We start from the raw sequence: 20,031 nt of genomic DNA on the forward strand, positions 1-20,031 counted from the left end.
ATGTGTTCACCCAGAAAGAGTTGAATCTTCGCCAGAGAAGATGGCTTGAGTTCCTCAAGGATTATGACATGAGTGTGCATTACCATCCTGGTAAGGAAAATGTAGTAGCATATGCCCTTAGCAGACCATCTATGGGTAGTGTAGCACATGTTAAGGAAGAAAGAAAAGAGGTAGGAAAGGATGTTCACAGACTTGCTTGCCTAGGAGTTCGTCTTATAAGCATATCAGATGGTGGTGTAACGGTTCAGAATGGGGCAGAATCTTCTTTGGTAGCGGAAGTTAAGAAAAAGCAAGACAGTGAGCCGATATTGCTCGAACTCAAGGGTGCAGTCCATCAACAGAGAGTTGAGGTATTCTCCCAAGGGGGAGATGGTGTGCTTCGCTACCAGGGTCGATTATGTGTTCCTAATGTGAGCGAGTTGAGACAGCATATTCTTGCAAAAGCCCATAACTCTAGATATTCTATTCATCCCGGTGCCACTAAGATTTATCGCGACCTGCGGGAAGTCTATTGGTGGAATGGTATGAAAAGAGATATAGCGGATTTTGTGGCTAAGTGCCTAAATTGCCAGGAAGTTAAGGTAGAACATCAGAAACCGGAAGGTATCACTCAAGAGATCGACATTCCTACTTGGAAGTGGGAAGTGATCAACATGGATTTCATCACAGGTTTACCTCGTACTTGCAGACAACATGATTCCATTTGGGTGATAGTTGACAGAGTTACTAAGTCTTCTCACTTTTTGGCATTCAAGACTACAGATTCGGTGGAGGACTACGCCAAGTTTTTCATTAATGAGGTAGTTAGGTTGCATGGGGTTCCTTTGTCTATAATCTCAGATAGAGGTCCTTAGTTTACCTCTCATTTTTGGAAGTCATTTCAGAAAGGTCTTGGTACTCAGGTTAATCTTAGCACAGCATTTCACCCACAGACGGATGGTCAGGCAGACCGTATCATTCAGACCTTAGAAGACATGTTGAGAGCTTGTGTGATCGACTTCAAGGGTAGTTGGGATGATCACCTTTCTCTTATTGAGTTCGCCTATAATAATAAGTACCATTCCAGCATTCAGATGGCCCCTTATGAGGTATTGTATCGGCGTAGATGAAGACCTCATATTGGTTGGTTTAAAGTAGGTGAAGCAACCTTGATAGGACCAGATTCAGTCCATGATGTTATGGAGAAGGTGCAACTCATCAAAGATAGACTTAAGACTGCCCAGAGTCGCCAGAAGTCTTATGCAGATGTAAGGAGAAGGGAACTAGAGTTCCAAGCCAATGAGTGGGTTTACCTGAAGGTGTCACCTATGAAAGGGGTGACAAGATTTGGCAAAAAAAGGAAGCTCAGTCCTAGTTATATAGGCCCTTACAAGATTCTGAAAAGGATTGGTAAAGAGGCTTATGAGTTAGAGTTACCAGCAAAATTAGCAGCAGTGCATCCTGTTTTCCACATCTCAGTTTTGAAGAAGTGTATGGGTGATCTAGGATTCGTGGTGCTATTAGAGAGTGTGGCCATGAAAGATAGTCTTTCTTATGAGGATGTACCAGTTAAGATTCTTGATCGTCAAGTTAGAAGGTTGAGAAACAAAGAAGTCGCTTCAGTCAAGGTTTTGTGGAGGAGTCAGTCCATAGAGAGAGCTACTTGGAAACCAGAAGCAGCCATGAAGTCCAAGTACCCTCACCTATTTCCTTCCGATTCCACTCCAGCTTGAGGTAATAGTTCATCATCAGTTTTTCTGTCATTCTTGCTCATATTCAGTCTTAGTATTACGTTCCTTCAGTTAGTACTTGCATTTTCAGTGTATTTGCATGTTCTTGGAACTCCGTTCAGTCAGAAAATCAGTTTACACTGCTTAGTAGTAGGGTTTGCAGCTCTTACCCTCCCTATTCAGCTAGTTTAGTCTTCATTCGAGGACAAATGTTCCCAAGGGGGTGATAATGAAACACCCCAGATTCGAGAAAGGAAAAAAATACCAGATTTTCAGAAGTTGCAGGTGCCACCGACGGTCGACTAGTACGGACCGTCAGTCAGCTCCGTCGATGGGCCAGTCAACTTTCAATTCTCAGTCGCGAACGACGATTGACCAGTACGGACCGTCAGTCGACTCACGGCCCGTCAATCAGCTCCGTCAGTGACTCCGACAGCTTTTAAGTCAGGGGTCTTTTGGTCTTTTCCTTATTCGTTTGGCCCCTAAACTATGTCGTTTAGACCCTAAATTATGATGTTTTAGTCAGTTTAAGCCTAGAAACATAACTAGAACTTACCTTAGTCAAAGTTATTAATCAAAACTTAGAAAATTAGAGCTTGAGAGGAGAAAAGAAGTCAAGAACCCTAGTTCAAGAACGCAACAAGATTCCATCAGTTCCAGCCCTGAAATCAAAAGATTTCTCCGTGGAATTTGTCACCAGGTATGTGGGATTTCACTAGTGGGTTCCTTTCGCCCATTAGGTACCTAGATTTCAGTCAGATTCGCCCATTAGGTCCCTAGATTTCAGTCAGATTCTTGATTCCCTTATCATGACTAGACCTAAGGTTTCTAGAACTTCAGTAGATTTTCATGAATTAGTTATTTACATGTTCCAAATCAGATTATCATGTTATTACTTCGTCTTTTGCATGAATTTCAGAACCCTAGCTATGTATTTCTTTAGTTCTTGAATTACACATGCTAGGTCGGATATTTCAGTTATTTCAGATATACATGCCTCAGTTTTGAATATATCATTATCAGTTATTAATGTGCATTCTCAGTTTGCATTTCTGTTTGAGCTATCCAGTATAATACAGAAAGTCAGTCATAATGTGTTAATCACTTATTCTATTGGGAGTAGCATAATACCGAGTTGGACTAGGGTTCAGCGTACCTGAATAGTCCCAGTATTACGAGCCACGTAGGTTGTAAGTCCCCTCTATGGGCATCATTTTAGGGATCACGCCAGCATGCCTCTATACCTTTGGAAGGGTATATTGGGTCTTTTCGATGGGGCGTATACATCGGACTCCACATTTAACTCATGTGGTTTTATTATCGATTATTAGTAGCTCCCACAGTTCAGTACAGTCAGTATTTAGTCTTAGCATGTTATAAAATGGTCATTGCATTCAATTAGCTCAGTGTTCAGTATTTATATCATGTTCAGATTACAGTTTTACTCATTTGCTTGTTCAGTTATATGTTTATTTCAGCTTTACTCTATCATGAATGCTTAGTACCTTTCACGTACTGACGAATACATTGCGCTACATCTTCTTGTGATGTAGGTTCAGATTCTCAGCATCCAGACCACGTTTAGATCGATTCTCGATCTCCAGTTCAGCAGCATCAGTGGTGAGTCTTTATTCTTCGAGGACAACAGTCATGTTATCTTTTCATTATTTCAGTCTTTAGTTTCAGTTTTGCTAGACTTAGCTGGGGCATGTCCCAGCACTTCTTGTCAGTTAGAGGCTATTTTCAGACATAGTTAGATTCAGCTTAGTATTTGAGTTTGATGTTCTTTTGTATTAAACTCTCAGATTTGATATTCAGTTTTAGTATATGGGTATTCCACATCTTTTCAGATTTACTTATTATTAACTTCCGCAACAGTTTTATTTCTCAGTGTATCTTTAGTATGCTCATGATTATGCCAGCAGGGTTAGCTTGGAGTCACTTGTGATCCTAGGTCACGTGTCTGCGTCTCGGGGGTAGCTTGGGGCGTGACACATCCATACCAATATCCTCATTTCCTTGACTTGCATCTTCTGCACATAAGAGTTTTTGACTGGCCATCACTCCACCCCATACAACAATGCCAATCTAACTGCTACTTTTTGGAACTTACCTTTTAGTTTAAGTGGTACATTCTTATCACAGAAGTCTCCATAGGAAAGCCTCCACTTCATCCATACAACACTAATACAATGATTGACATCATCATCAATGTCCCAACTTCCCTAGATCACCAAACAAAGATACTTGAAACTATATCTCTTACGAAATAACTTAGGTTTCAAGCCTCACTTTCATGCCAGCCTCATGCACTCTTACACTTCAAATATTTTGGTTTGGCCTTGGTTAACTTAAACCCTTTAGACTCCAGAGTTTGTCTCATCACCTCCAACTTAGCATTAACTCCATCACTTGTCTTATCAATTAGTATTATGTCAATCGAGCATACACCATGACACCTCATCTTGGATACACTACGTCAATTCTTCCATCACCAAGGTAAATAGGAACGAGACAACTGATCCTTGGTGTAACCCCATCTCAACTACGAATTTCTCAAAGTCTACTCCTATCGTTCTAACCGAGTCTTGGATCCATTATACATGTCCTTATTACCCTAATGTAAGTCACCAGTACATATTTAGCTTCCAGGCATCTCAAAAGGATATCCCTCAAAACTTTTTCATAAGCTTTTTCAAGGACAATGAACATTATATGTAAGTCCTTCTTCTTTTCCCTATATCTCTCCATCAGTCTCCTTACCAAATGGATGCTTCTAGAGTCAACCACCTGACATAAAATTCAATTGGTTCTCAGAAACGGGCATGCCCCTCTTTACCATCATCTCTATCACCATATTTTAAATTTTCATAGTATGACTTAGAACCTTGATGCCTTTGTAATTGTTACAATTTTGGATATCACTCTTGTTCTTGTACAACAATACCATTGTACTCCACCTCCATTCTTTGGGATTTTTTGTCATTTTAAAATTGACATTAAACAACCTAGTCAACCACTCTATGCCTATTTTGTTTTTTCTCTTCCGAAACTCCACTAGAATCTCATCTAGTCTGGACACTCCTCCCTTGCTCATTATATAAATGGCACACTTAACCTCATCAACCTTAATACACCTACAACACCCAATATCTTGATGCCTTTTAGAGTGCTCCAAATCCCCCAACATAATATCTATATCTCCTTCTTCATTCAAAAGTTTATGAAAATATGTTTGCCATCTTTGCCTAATGAGGTTGTCTTTCACCAAAATCATGTCATCTTCATCCTTGATTCACTTCACTTGATCAAGGTATCAAGCCTTCCCCTCTCTCTCTAACCTTTGCGAGCATGTATAATTTTTTATCTCTATCTTTATATATGTGTGTGTGTGTGTGTGTGTGTCTGTTTGTGTGTGTGTATGTGTGTTTGTGTGTGTGTGTGCAAAAAGGTGTCTTTTAACCATCGTAATCGCTAGCTTAGCCTTCATCTTTGTCTCCTTATATATTGCCTTATTCTTCCACTTATCCTATGCATCCTTGGAGTCCACCAATTTTACATAAGTATCCTTCATCGCTTCCATTTTACCCTGGACTTCTCTATTCCATCATGAATCCCCTCGATGATCATGTTACCCCTGGCCACCCCTAGAACTTCTCTAGTTGTTTCTTGAATGCAACTAGTTGTGTTATCCCAAATTTGGGCGTAATAGAACTCGTCTTATCCCACCAAGACAAGTCAGCCTAAGACCCCAAATAACACGATAAATGTTAAAGTAAATCAAAAATAAAAGTCTAACACCATAAAGAAATGTGGAAATCATAATCAATTTAAATAAACCCCCAAAATCAAGTTGTCACACGTACAAACCTCTAATGTATTATAATAGAAATAAAGTAAATACAAGTCTCAATGTCATTGTTTCTAGAATAGAACAAGTCCATATAAATGAGTAAGAAATTATGCGGATAAACCAAGTAACTACCTCTCAACTCTCCACAATAAGCCTCGAACGAACTAGGGGAGAATAATCACAAAGATCCAGGCTCATAACCTACACAAGTGTAGCAACAAGGAGTGAGTTTTAAACAACACGGTACTCAGTAAGCAAACCACTAAACACAAAGGACAACAGTATAATGTATGGGTACTCCAAACACTCCAATCGAACCTCTACAATTACAACCTGCCCAGAATCAACCAGCCTAGAAGTTCATAATTAATACATTAACACGAATATCAACCCTTCAATGCATACAACTCATTAACACAAGGTTCATAAGCTTTAAGCACAATTCCCAACACAAACAACACAAGGTTCACGAAAATACTAATGTGCAATGCAATAAGATGAAATGTCAAATATAGTGATGCATGTCTGTCCTACAATACACATCTGTTGAATATCAGGTAGAACCCATGGGTGAATTAGAAGGTCCACGTATTCGTCGAAACTATTTCCCTTCGGCATATCTCACTCGCTGAAACCATTTTCCTTCGGCGCCATCGAAACCATTTCCCTTCGGCATCATCATCACAATATTTTAGAACTAATGCAAATAGGCATGTTCACACAAATCATGAGAATATGATGTATTTCATATCAATACACACACCGAATCAACACAATCATGATACAACCCCAATTGTGAATTAATGCAAACATCCAAATTATCCACAACACTTTACGCGTCCATATCATCAAGTTACTTTTTTATTACCCTCTTTCTAAACTATAATTATTCATTATGAGTAGGTCAATTCCATCACCAAATCTCATTACTCCCCAACACATATTATAACGAAATACAAGATTATATATACTTAACAAATGTTAAGAGGTTCACTTGCCTCAAACAATTACTCCGGGACTTGAGCTTTTCGTTTTTATTGGGTCTCCAAATCAATGCAATCTATTCAAATAAGTAATCCCAGTAAGAAATCAAATTTAACAACACCCATATCAAGACTTATGGAAAATGGGGTCAAATCGACTCAAAAAACTTGATTCCAAAAATAAGGTTTGAATCTGGAAAACTTATATGAAATTGCATTACCCAAGAAAGTTGGAAACCACTGGTGAAAACCATTTCGAAAAGAGAGTTGAATTCAATCTAAAAAAACAATTTTATCCAAAACCTTTAACTTTTAAAAAACATTCAAATTTTAGACTCAAAACCCAAGTTTAATCCTCAAAATATTATTAATGGGTAAAAGAGATAGAAAGTTAGAAGTTGTTACCCAATCTAAGAAACTCGAAAATCCCTTTAGAAATCATCTAAACCGAGCTACAAGGGTTCAACAATGGGAGAAAAGGGAAGAAATCCAAATTTTCTAAAGAAAACAATGTTCATACATCAATTACTCTCGCGATCAAAACCTAAGGCCTCATGAGCGCGATGAGTAAACAAGTCAACTCATTAAAGTTGACCATTGCGATTGCAACTGGACACACGCGATCACGATGACCAAGAAATTCACTATTTGTGATCTTGACAACCCTACACATGATCGTGAGGGCCACACAAACAACGCTACATGATCAAGAGATTGCCTCACAATTGCAATGAACAACTAATCAGACACTAGAGATCAGAAACCAGCAATTCACACAATGAATAAAATCACCGAATGGACCCTCAGGATTCGTTTAGAACCCTGAGTACACAAACCAGATATGCTACCCAACTAAACTCAACGTTTCAGACTCAATGCAACCATCGAAACACGAATTCGAAGTCTCATTGATCCAAAACCCAGGAAAATCGCATTAAACTAACTTAACTCTCAAAAAGATCAATCTAACATCGGGGCCTTTAAAAAATCAACCAAGATCTCTTCCAAGTCTAAAATCATCCCCCAAATCCATTGGAACCATCAAAAATCTAATTCGAGCCACCAAATTCCAAACATTGACAAAAGTCAACCCTTGTTCATAAATCACCCAAACTTCCAACTCAAAATCTCAAATCCACAAAACAACCTCGACTCTGAAATTGACAACTCTCCTCGATCAAATTTGACATTTCAGAACTGATGGAACTAACGAAATTCCATTACGAGACTCAAAAATCCGATTGATACCAAAAACCACTTTTAAACACTTTACACCTTCCAAAAATCATCGCTCAATAGTATTTCCAAACCAACTTCAGAAACTGAATAGAAATGACTCAGGGTAACTATCAGAAGGGTTAAAATGGTATTTTTTATGAAAATATCCAAAAATGACCTACGGGTCATTACACATATATAGTTTGCATCCCGACTATACCTCCAAGCCTCCATCATTAGCAACTTCTCCCCCATCATACGAGTGAGAATCCACCCCATCTAATCCTTGTTTTTCATATACTATCTTCTTCCCTCTCTCTCGCTTAATTTCCAGGTCCATCACCAAAAGCTTATGTTGGATAGTATGATTATCACTCGGGTTAACCTTGCAGTCCTTACAAAGGCCTTTATCACCCTTCTTGAGGAGTAAATAATCTATCTGGGTTTTGGCCACTGTGCTACAGAAGGTAACCAAATGGTTCTCTATCTTTGTAAAGTACGAGTTATCTACCACCAACTCAAAATATTTAGCAAAACCTAAGAGTGAGGCTCAACTTGGGTTTCAATCCCCAAAACTACAACCTCCATGCACGTCGCCACAACAACTAGATGTTGCCCCAATATGGCCATTGAAATTTCCACCAATGAATATCTTCTCAGTGCGTTAAACTCCTCACAACCTCATTCAAATCCTCCCAAAAGTGTTTCTTGACCTCCTTGTCCAAGCCCACTTGAGGCACGTAAGCACTTATAATGTTCTAATTAAACCTTTCAATGACTAGCTCAATCATCATCATCTTATAATGGTCAGCAGTCCTCCTAAACTCCACCACTTGATCCCTTAAGTCTCAATCTACTAAAATACCTACTTCATTTCTATCCCATGAGCCCCCTGAGTACCACAACTTACAGTCCACATCTCGTGCCTTGACACCTACTCATCTAATCTCCTGGATATAAGTTATATTAATCTTCCTTTTCTTTAGGATCTTCACTAGATCTATGAATTTCCCCGTCAATGACCCTATGTTCTAAGACCCTAACCTTAAACCAGAGGACCTCTTACCCCCACTTACCACTCCTACCCCTCACCCCTCCTCCCAATCAAGGACATACCTAGTCCAACATTGTTCACCAAAGTCACTAAAATAGATGCAACCTAAACAGGGAATAACTAAAGTAAGGGAGCTATATCAAAATTAAAGGCCAAGAATTAGAAGCAGTAAGCAACAATCAACAAAAAAAAAATAAAGCAAATGCACCAAAAAGCACCAATCAACAAGAAATAGAGCATAAATTCAGCACAATCTATAAGATTAAAACCTCAACCATCAGCACATGAATTTTAGGTAGAACAAGAAAGATAACAACCCACGAAAGATTTTCTGAAAAATCACTACTCAAAATGATAAATAAAGAGAAGAATATGAACGATTGAACCTGGCTGGTGGTGAGGAGAACTGGACATCATCAGGAGTCCCTACAGTTTTGTTCTTTGCTATATAGATCTGGCCAGACAACAGTGGTCTCACCAGAGAGGGTGAAGGGAAAGGAAATTTACGTTCCCACAGAATCATTAGATACTTTAATTCATGTTATTATTTTACAATAGAAATCATTTCATTTCCTTAGCAATATTCCTTCCTGTTGGTGTGAATATTATGTGAATATTGATCTGCTCAATAACGCAGACAAGAAGTACAAAGAGTACTGGGCCTGCACATACAGATCCAGATATCTTATCAGTTATTTGGTCTTTTGGGCCTCAGTTGGTTAACGATCTCAGCCAACAGTGGGCTGAAGTATTATAAACTAACCTACTTCTACAAGTTAACTACAAATAGGACAATACATATAACGTTAGGATTAGTTACATGTTAGGAGTCTTTTTCCTTGCTGTTGGTAAACTGTTAGGAGTCTTTCTTTTGCTGTATATATACAAGGCATTGTACAATTGAAAACATCGATCAAATATATAAGAAAAGTTCTACTGTTAGGAGTCTTTCTTTTGCTGTATATATACAAGGCATTGTACAATTGAAAACGATCAATCAAATACATAAGAAAAGTTCCGCATATATCTTTTGTTTTCTTACATGGTATCAGAGCAGGTTTGAATACCTCTCAATCATTCTTTTTATTGTGTTATTTTGTTTTCACAATGAGCACTGATTCACAGGCTAGTAGTCAGTCCACTCCAGCTCTTCCTTCCAGTACCGCTGGACTTTTTCCTTCTACTAATCCCACTGGATCTACCATGACTAATGTAATGGATCAAACACATCCCTTTTATCTCCATCCATCAGACTATCCAGGTATGACTCTCGTTTCTTCTGTCTTTGATGGCAAGGCTTATGGAGCATGGAGAAGAGCAATAGTGATAGCACTTTCGGCAAAGAACAAGTTGGGATTCATTGATGGATCCTTGTTAGTTTCCAACACTGATCCTTTGCTTCAAAAAACATGGGCCAGATGCAATGATATGGTCCTCTCATGGCTCCTGAATTCTCTTTCCAAGGAAATAGCTGAGAGTGTGTTATATTCTCATACTGCAAAAGATCTTTGGAAAGACTTGGAAGACAGATTTGGTGTGACCAATGGAGCAAAACTGTTTCAGCTACAGAAAGAATTAAGTGCAGTTAGTCAAGGTAATTCTAGTGTATCAACTTATTTCACAAAAATGAAGAGTTTGTGGGATGAGTTAGATGCACTAAACACTTACTCTTCTTGTATTTGTGAGTGTGAATGTGGTGCTAAAATAAAGAATACCAAAGCTCATCAGGACGAAAGATTGTTGCAGTTTTTGATGGGTTTAAATGACACTTTTGTTGGGGTCAGAAGTAATGTTCTGTTGTCGGCTCCTTTGCCTAACATTGGGCAGGCCTACTCTCTTGTTATCCAAGATGAAAAACAAAGGGAAATACATGCTACACCTACTTATCCAGGTGATTCAGGATCTTTCATAGTTGCTAATTCAGGAGAAAGGAAGTACCCCGATCTTAAGGCACAAAAAGAAGGTAACTCAGGCTATGATGGAAAGAAGAGCAATGTGATATGTGCCTACTATAAGACGCCAGGTCACAATGTGGATAAGTGCTACAAGATCCATGGTTTTCCTGCTGATTTTAAATTCACAAAACCTAGAAAATTTCAAAGCACATCGCAGGGAAGTACAGCTTTCAACTCAAGTGTTTACAATCAAAGTGAAGGATTTACTCAAAGATACACCAATGCTCCAGAAGTCCAAGCTCTCAGTCAGGAGAACATAACACAAATATTGCAAATGCTTCAGCAGATGAAATCAAATAAAAATGCAGGAGGATTTGAAGGAGCAGCAAATCTCAGTCTTTCTGGTATGCCCAAGTTGTTCAATTCTTATGCCTGTTTTATTGAAATTGATAGTAATTCTTGGATATTAGATACTGGAGCAACTGAGCATATGACCTATAATAGGGAATTCCTTTCAAATGTTAAAGCTCTTCCTAAACCTGTCATGGTAAACTTGCCTAATTCCTATAGAGTCAAGGTTACTCATGCAGGAACAGTCACACTAATGTCTAATATGATTCTGCACAACGTTTTATATATACCTTCTTTCAGATTTAATCTGATATCTGTGCATAAGTTTTGTGCTCAACTCAGGCATTCCCTTCTTTTTACTCCCTATTCTTGTTTTTTATTTCAGGGCCCTTCTCTGAAGAGCCCTCTGGAGATTGGTAAGGAGCAAGGGGGACTCTATATCCTTAACACAAGACAATCAACAACAGTTCCTTCAAGCCAATTCAAGCCAGTTCAAGTTTTCAATTCGAGCAAGAAGTCTAGTTCTAGTTTAGCTACAAATTCTAGTTTAAATTCTAAGAAATCTGTTTCAAATGCAATTTTTAATTCATGTTTCAGTTCTTCATCTTCAAATGTAACAGAAAAACTATGGCATATTAGATTAGGACATATGCCTTTGAGCAATATGAGAAATATTTCTGTTATCTCTTTTCCAGTATCTTCTAAAAATTTGACTCCTTGTGTTGTTTGTCCCATGGCGAGACAATCTAAACTCCCTTTCCCGTCTAGCACAATATCTAGTAAATCAATTTTTGAGTTAATTCATGTGGATACATGGGGACCTTATAAACATGCTACTAATCATGGCTTTAAGTATTTTCTCACAATAGTTGATGATTTTAGCAGAGGTACTTGGACCTACTTGCTAAGTTCTAAATCTAATGCCTTCACCATTTTGAAATCCTTCCTTACCATGGTAGAACGACAATTTGACAAGAAAGTAAAGAAAATCAGGTCAGACAATGCTTTTGAATTGGGAAGTGGGAAAACACATTCAGAATTTTTCCAATCCTTAGGTATTATCCATCAAACAACTTGTGTGTCCACCCCACAACAAAATGGAATTGTTGAGCGAAAACATAAACACTTACTGGAAACTTCCAGGGCTCTATTGTATCAGTCTCACCTTCCTATTCACTATTGGGGAGACTGTCTTTTGACAGCAACGTATTTAATTAATAGATTTCCCTCCAAAGTCATAAATCTCAAAACACCATATGAGATACTTTTCAACACCAAACCACAATATTCTCATCTTAGAAGTTTTGGTTGTTTGTGTTTTGTTTCTACCCTTTCAAATAAAAGAAGTAAGTTTGATCCAAGGGCGGTTCCTTGTGTGTTTTTGGGGTATCCAGACGGCAAAAAGGGCTACAAAGTTCTCAGTCTTAAATCTCTACAGTGTTTTGTGTCACGGGATGTTGTCTTTCATGAGTCAGTTTTTCCTTTTTCCTCTATCAAGTCCTATGTTCCTACCGATTCCTTATTTCCTACTGCTAACCAACACACGCTGGCATATCCTTTTTTTGATGTCTTCTCATTACTTGTGGATGATCTTGTCTCTTCAAATGATCCCATCATACAATCTACACATTCTCCAACTATAGCTCCTGATTCTTCGCCTCAACCAAAGCCTACTTCACCTATTCCCTCTATTAGCTCTTCACAACCTACTATGGTTGATGTCATAAGGCAATCCAATAGACCACGCAAGACACCTTCCTACCTACAAGATTACATCTGCAATGCTCTGCAGTTGACTGATGTCCACAATTCTTATTTTCTTCCATCCGTCACACCTGAGTCTTTTCCCTTTAGTGGTTTGTCCTCTACCAACCAAAATATGCTCAACTCTTTATCTAATATTCAAGAACCTATTAGTTTTTCATAGGCTGTTCATCATCCTGGGTGGCAGGCAGCTATGGAATCAGAAATTCAGGCTCTAGAATTAAACAAAACATGGGATGTAGTAGAACTACCCCCGATCGGAAAGCTCTGCCGTGTAAGTGGGTTTACAAGGTTAAGCAACACTCTGACGGCAGTATTGAGAGACTGAAAGCTCGATTGGTGATACGAGGTGATATACAAAGAGAGGGAATCGACTTTAATGAGACCTTCTCTCCGGTGGTAAAAATGACTACCATCAGATGCATTTTTGCTACAGCAGTAAAGAAGGGTTGGGGCCTCTATCGATTGGACGTGAATAATGCTTGTTTACATGGAGACTTAGATGAGGAAGTCTACATGAAATTTCCAGCAGGCATCACTCCTCCTTCGCCTAAACACGTCTGTAAAGTTTGAATAGGTCGCTCTATGGACTTCGTCAAGCATCGAGACAGTGGTATGCTAAACTCACATCTGCCTTAAACTTTAAAGGATTCAGGCATTCATTAAATGATTATTCTCTTTTTGTAAAGAAATCGGACTCTTCCATTTTCGATTGTGGCTATATACGTTGATGATATCGTTTTAACAGGGAATGATCAGGCAGAACTACATGCTTTGAAGATCTTCCTTGATCAAGAATTCAAAATAAAAGATTTGGGAAACTTACATTTTTTTCTTGGAATGGAAGTACTTCGTGAATCACATGGTTTGATGCTCTGCCAGAGGAAATTCACCCTCGACTTGCTCAAGGAATTTGATATTCTAGACCTATCTCCTGTGTCTTCTCCTTTAGACCCAACTGTCAAACTAGTTGCTCAAGAAGGCGATCCAATTGATGATCCTACTTTGTATCGACATCTTTTGGGCAAGCTAAACTACCTCACACACACTAGACCAGATCTCTCCTTTACCGTACAACACTTGAGTCAGTACATGCAGGACCCCAGGAAACCCCATCTCAATGCTGCTCTTAGAGTCCTTCGCTACCTTTTGAAAGACCCTGGACTTGGCCTTTTCCTGTCACCTTCTTCTTCATTTGAACTACGAGCCTTCTGCGATTCTGATTGGGGAACATGCCCTGATACTCGCCGATCTGTCAGCGGTTTCTACATTTCATTAGGGACTTCTCCTATTTCTTGGAAATCAAAGAAGCAGACATCCATTTCTCTTAGCTCCGCTGAGGCAGAGTATAGGTCCATGAGACGGGTAGTTGCCGAACTCACTTGGCTTGTTCGCCTCTTTGACGATATCTCCATCCCTATTTCACTCCCCATTCCACTACACTCTGATAGCCAGGCGGCAATTCATATAGCAAAAAATCCTGTCTTCCACGAACGTACAAAACACGTTGAAATTGATTGTCATTTTGCTCGCCAACAGTTCCTCGCAGGACTCATTTCACTTTCTCACATTCGATCTTCATCCCAACCAGCTGATTTGTTCACTAAATCATTGTCTCGACCTCTGCATCACACCTTATTGAGCAAGTTGGGTGTATTCTCATCTCCTCCAACTTGAGGAAGGGTGTTGGTGTGAATATTATGTGAATATTGATCTACTCAATAACGTAGACAAGAAGTACAAAGAGTACTGGGCCTGCACAAACAGATCTAGATATCTTATCGGTTATTTGGTCTTTTGGGCCTCAGGTGGTTAACGATCTCAGCCAACAGTGGGCTGAAGTATTATAAACTAACCTACTTCTACAAGTTAACTACAAATAGGACAATACATATAATGTTAGGATTAGTTACATGTTAGGAGTCTTTTCCTTGCTGTTCGTAAACTGTTAGGAGTCTTTCTCTTGCTGTATATATACAAGGCATTGTACAATTGAAAACATCGACCAAATATATAAGAAAAGTTCCGCATATATCTTTTGTTTTCTTACACTTCCTAAGTTAGAGGAAAATCCTGAGAACAAGAATTTGCAAGATATGTAAGCAATGCTATAAAATAAAGATCGTGTACTGAAATTAAAAAGAGTAGAGAAAGAGAAAGACATAAAGTAGTAGTAGTAATAACTTTTTTTCTATTATTTTGGTGTGTCTTTCATCTAAAACACAAGGCCCGCGTTCAAACTTGGGAATCTAGACATGCTATCAAACTTGAAAATCTAGAACATGCTACAGTATATGTGGGCCATCGAACACCCACATCCACTAATTGTTTACAACATTCCCTCTTAGATGTCTATTTAAAAAGAAGAAAAAAAAGATGTAGTCTGTTATTTGTAATATGCATTGTTCGAAGCCTCATTACCAGAAAAATTCAGTGACTTGATTAAGGAAAAAAGAATGCATCATGTATTTACTTCCCTTGATGAAAAATATCACTTAATGATTAACAAGTCACTTTGTTGCTTACGGATGAATATGGTCATTTTATGATTCTTTAACTTGCAATTAAGTTAGGAGGTGAAAAGGTTGTAAAAATATTTTGATTAACCAATTTAAAATCTTTTATATAAATAATAATAATGTCATTGAGAGTCTTTTCCACTGCTCTACTGAATATGCGTACAAAATATAACATATATCTCATATATTTTGATATTTAAGCTAAATTAATTTTAAATGGTCAACCCAAATTCAATGAATACTACTACTAATAAATAAGATTGAACATGAAAATAAAACCACGTCTCTTCATCTGCTATGATTATTTCTGCATTTTATGATCTTTCCATCTTCTCTCCTTCTCCTAATTTTGTTGCTGAAACCCTCTACACCCTCCTTCCACTTTTAATTGTCATGGTTTTCTTTTTTAGAGTCGAACTATAAAAAAATTGGCTAACATTTTACGATATATTTTTTCATCATATTGATATGCAAGAAATTGTAATTTATATTATTTTTCATATAGTTTTTGAATATCTAATTTTTTTTTTGTTTAATATATTGAATTAATGTAATCTAATTTAACTTTAAAAATTAGTCAAATTGACTTTTGAAAAGTGCAATATGGCAAATAAAAGTGGACGGTGGTAGTATTAATTATATAACCATAACTCTCAAATATCATTTATGTGTAATTTATAACACCCTTTCATTTGTCTAATATATTTCTATATAGGTTCATTATTATATCATAAACTCTAAATAAGAATTTCATGGAAAATGTATTATTTATCCAGAAATCTGATTAAATAGTGAATTTAAAAAAAATTGCTTGCACACACATCAATTGTGCATTTGTGATATGAGGCTTAAAGTTTCAAAGAGAGAGTAAGTAATTTTTCTCCAATACTATTTGAATAAAAAATTGTCTCACTTTCTCCTTATAAATTATGATTCTATTTGAATTTCTCCAATACTATGTAAATTTGTTATAATATTCTCTTGTACATTTATGATCTTGAAGTAGGTATCTATTGTTTTTATCTTTAGTATCTCCTCCCCTAATAATATTTTTAAATGAAATGATACAGATGTAGAGACAGTCAAATAAAGTCAACATCGTTTAATTATTATATGTTCCCTTCGTATAAAGTTTGATCTATACATAGATTTTTGTATTCATTTCATATTTTGCTAATTGAATTTGCATTTCCTTTTTCCAAATATTGGTTTATATCTCACATACAAGTTTTAAGAATATTTATGTGGTTTAGAAAGTTTGAACTAATTGACATAGATTACACGTGCAACGCATATCTAATTACCTATTCAAGTATTATTTTTAATATTCATAAACTTCCTGCTTTTCATATTCATAACTTTCAAATGTTTAATTTGAAACTTTAAGATGTCTTTTGATATTCCTCTATTCTTATCTATATAAATTCATCTTTTCTGTTTGATGAAACTCACACCCAAGATTATCCTTTTCATTTTAAGGTTAAAGTAGTCATGAAATCATCAACAGACTTTTGAATTTTGATTGGATATGAGAGAAGGTGTCGACAAAAACTCAGAAAATTATGTACTGATTTTGTATTTCTTTTTCCATGTATATATTGTTATGATTAAAGTCTTAAGAACGATGCATATGTCAATATTTTCTTAATGTTTAATTTTTATATATTTTCTCTCTATTAGTCTTCTTAAATTTAGTTTTCTATAAAATAAAAAAAATATTGTCATAACATTTATTTGAGATTGTTCCATTTTAGTTCTCATTACACACATGTTTTCATTGAATTATAATCGTCCTAACGAATTTATAACACGTATCCAGAAACTAGTATGATAATATGCAACAGTTAGTATACGTTGTCGACTTTATCCGATTTGATTGTCATGACTTTCATCCATCAATTTTTTATCATCTGCAGTTTCATATCAAAATGAAGTTAATCGAATGAAATATTACTGAGTATAGACCGTAACCTAGGGCCGGTTGCTCTCTCTTCTCTTCTGCGAAGTATGTCGCCTTGAAGAAAATCCATGATAGTCGCATCCTCTCCCCAGCATATGGTTGTGGGAGAGCCCAACACTAGTTCTAATCCAGAAGCAACTTATGCTGCACATCTAAATTCAGTCCAAACTGGACAAAACTTGAAAACAACAAAGCTGAAATCTATAGACATCATTCATGGAGAACCTACAATTACATTTACAGTGGAGGAGATAAATCAATACACTATGGAAGAAGGTCTACATCAAGCTCTAGTTTTCAAGTTTTCACAGGATCCAATCAATATGCAAGAGGTACGGAAGTTGTTGCCTATACAACTAGGAACTCAAGGTCGTTGCCTTGTCAGATGGCTTGCGCGTCGACATAATTTGGTGAGATTCGATAGATATGATGATTATGTATTAGTTGCAGCTAAAATTGTTCAGTACCTTTTGTACAATGGTTTACAAAAGCAATTTAGAGTATTTCCATGGACAATTGGCTTCAATTCGAAAGAAGAGACATCAAGAGCTTTTGTTTGGATATCTTTTCCTAACTTGCCACCGGAGCTTTTTGCAAAACAATCCTTACTGTCAATTGCTTCGGCTGCTGGTAAGCCAATAGCGATTGATAAAGCCACTCAAGATAAGTCGAGACCTAGCACGGCTAGAGTTAAAGTCGAACTTGATTTGCTAGCAAATTTGCCACATCAAATGAGAATTCAATATGTAGACCAGAAAACAGGAAAAAGTGTGGAGCAATTTCAGAAGTTTGTGTATGATAATCTGCCGTTTTATTGCAACTTTTGTAAGCACCAAGGCCACAACGAAAGTGAATGTCGACTATTATTAGGATATAATGCAGCAAGAAACCAAGAAGAAGCATCGCAAGTAGGCTCTGAGATAGAAAAATATCAAGGTGATGCTCGAGAAATATTAGATGAAAAGACGGCTGAAAATAAATCCCTTGTGGTTGATAAAAGTGGTGTCCATGATCAGGTTGTTGTGGCACGAGATTTGGAGTGCCAAAATAAAGAAAATTTTGGGCAACTCTTAGGCAAAGCAGTTGCGCACGAATCAGCTTCAGGGGATCAAAGTTTAACCACTAGAAATACTTTGGTCCTAGAGTCACAAGTTGATTTTGGGCAGCAATCAAATAGCAACACTGTTGAAAACAAAAGTGTTACTGGTGCGAGACTTGGCGTTAAAAATACCAGAGAAATAAGCATTAATAACGAAGGTGGAAAAACTGGTTTTTTGCAGATTGATTCTAAGAGTGTTGATGATATTCATTCATTAGGGAATAAAGTTGGAGCTATTGAAACATTGGAGAAAAAATTGAATGAAAATCAACTTTCTTTGACTACAAATCCTACTTTAGTTCACATTGATGATGAGGGACAAAACAATCCAGCTACAATTGTGGCGTCGACAATAAATGATGGGCATCAACTAAATGGAACCAGAGGTGATGTGGTGCTTATTGGAAAATCAGGACATCCATTGGTAACTAACACAACCGTTGATTTGGCATTAGATCCCGTGAATGCAAAGGTAGTGGTAGATGGACCGCAACATGATGCTCGGGGTGTTGAAACTATTGAATGCTTGGTTGATAACATGATGCAGCAGGTCGACAATGCCAATAAAAAATTTGAAAGTGATGTCGAAACTAATTCAATTGCCTTGATGAATGCCAAGAGTACATGTGGGGGAGTGGAACTGGTACATGAATCTAATTGGGCTGTGGTGACGAAGAAAAAATCTCCAAGTATTGGAATTGGTTTGCCTATTAGTAACACAGTGCAACAAGTTGTAGATAGTCAAACTATGAATTCAGGTGCTCGAGAAATTGTTCCACAAGAGGTCATGTGTTTTAACACTTTTGATGCTCTTACGAATAATTTTGTGCATGAGATCAATTCATCTCAAGTTAACTCTACAAATGAATTAGTTATTTCTAAGGAAAAACAAGGTGTGACAAGTACTCTGAGATGGATAGATTTAGCAGATGAAGAGGAGGAACAAGCCACTTCTCCTCCTATGCAAAAGAAATTGAGCCCAACAGCTCCTGCTTTTGTGCCTAGTAGTGCCAAGTTAGTAACTCCCCCGCAAGGTTTGTCACCATCAACAAATGTTGCTGCAATCTTAAGTGATCGTTTGGTGAGTTCTAATATTGAAAAATTGGCTTCACTTTCACCGATTAACATTAACAAACAACTTCAAGTTGGTGGTAGTAGTACTTTGTCCCCAAATAAGTTTGCTAACCTAGATGATGAGGACATCTCTGAGGAGGGTGAGGAAGGTGAGGAAGAGGAAATGTTGGATTATTGTTTGCAATTGCAGCTAGGAATGCAGATATTTCTCCTAGGCAACAACGCAACAACAAAACGAAGTATGAAAGAAAGCATAGTTGGGATGGTAAAATGACTGAGGAATTTGTTCCAAGGCAACTACCGATGCAACTCGCAAAGCAAAATCATATGACAATATCAACTACTTCAACACGATTCAATAAAGCCAAGAAGTGATGCACTATCAACTATTATTGGACAGATTTGAAGAAGAAGACAAGAGAAACATATTTCAGGTTCCTTTAGAAGGTCAATCTATCTTGGTTAGTTCATACATTTGTAAAAGGAAGTTTGAGGTTGATAACTGTCACGCCCCAAGCCTACACCCTGGGCGAGACCGGCACTCGGAGACCA

The 20,031-nt window shown here is 37.4% G+C and overlaps 1 protein-coding gene and 1 long non-coding RNA gene across 2 annotated transcripts in view; one reads left to right on the top strand and one right to left on the bottom strand.

Moving 5' to 3' along the window:
• The window catches only part of LOC102582019 (uncharacterized), a 43,540-nt gene extending 35,516 nt beyond the window's left edge, over nt 1-8,024 (bottom strand). The window contains exon 1 of the long non-coding RNA XR_001475184.1: nt 5,695-8,024. This is a non-coding gene — a long non-coding RNA (uncharacterized lncRNA). The remainder of the gene's footprint in view (nt 1-5,694) is intronic.
• Nucleotides 8,025-9,924: 1,900 nt separating this feature from the next.
• On the top strand, nt 9,925-10,970 carry LOC107063275 (uncharacterized). Its single transcript, XM_015314919.1, has 2 exons — nt 9,925-10,812; nt 10,908-10,970. The coding sequence occupies exons 1-2, from the start codon at nt 9,925-9,927 to the stop codon at nt 10,968-10,970; spliced, it is 951 nt and encodes a 316-aa protein (XP_015170405.1).
• Nucleotides 10,971-20,031: the final 9,061 nt, after the last annotated feature.

The sequence above is a fragment of the Solanum tuberosum genome, unplaced genomic scaffold (assembly GCF_000226075.1).
Source record: "Solanum tuberosum cultivar DM 1-3 516 R44 unplaced genomic scaffold, SolTub_3.0 scf00325, whole genome shotgun sequence".
In the NCBI taxonomy this organism is placed as follows: domain Eukaryota; kingdom Viridiplantae; phylum Streptophyta; class Magnoliopsida; order Solanales; family Solanaceae; genus Solanum; species Solanum tuberosum.

Coding starts and splice junctions, on each gene's coding strand:
- LOC107063275 (XM_015314919.1), top strand. CDS start 9,925: ATGAGCACTGATTCACAGGCTAGTAGTCAGTCCACTCCAGCTCTTCCT. Junction 10,813..10,907: donor ATGATGGAAAGAAGAGCAAT/GTGATATGTGCC, acceptor CACAAAACCTAG/AAAATTTCAAAGCACATCGC.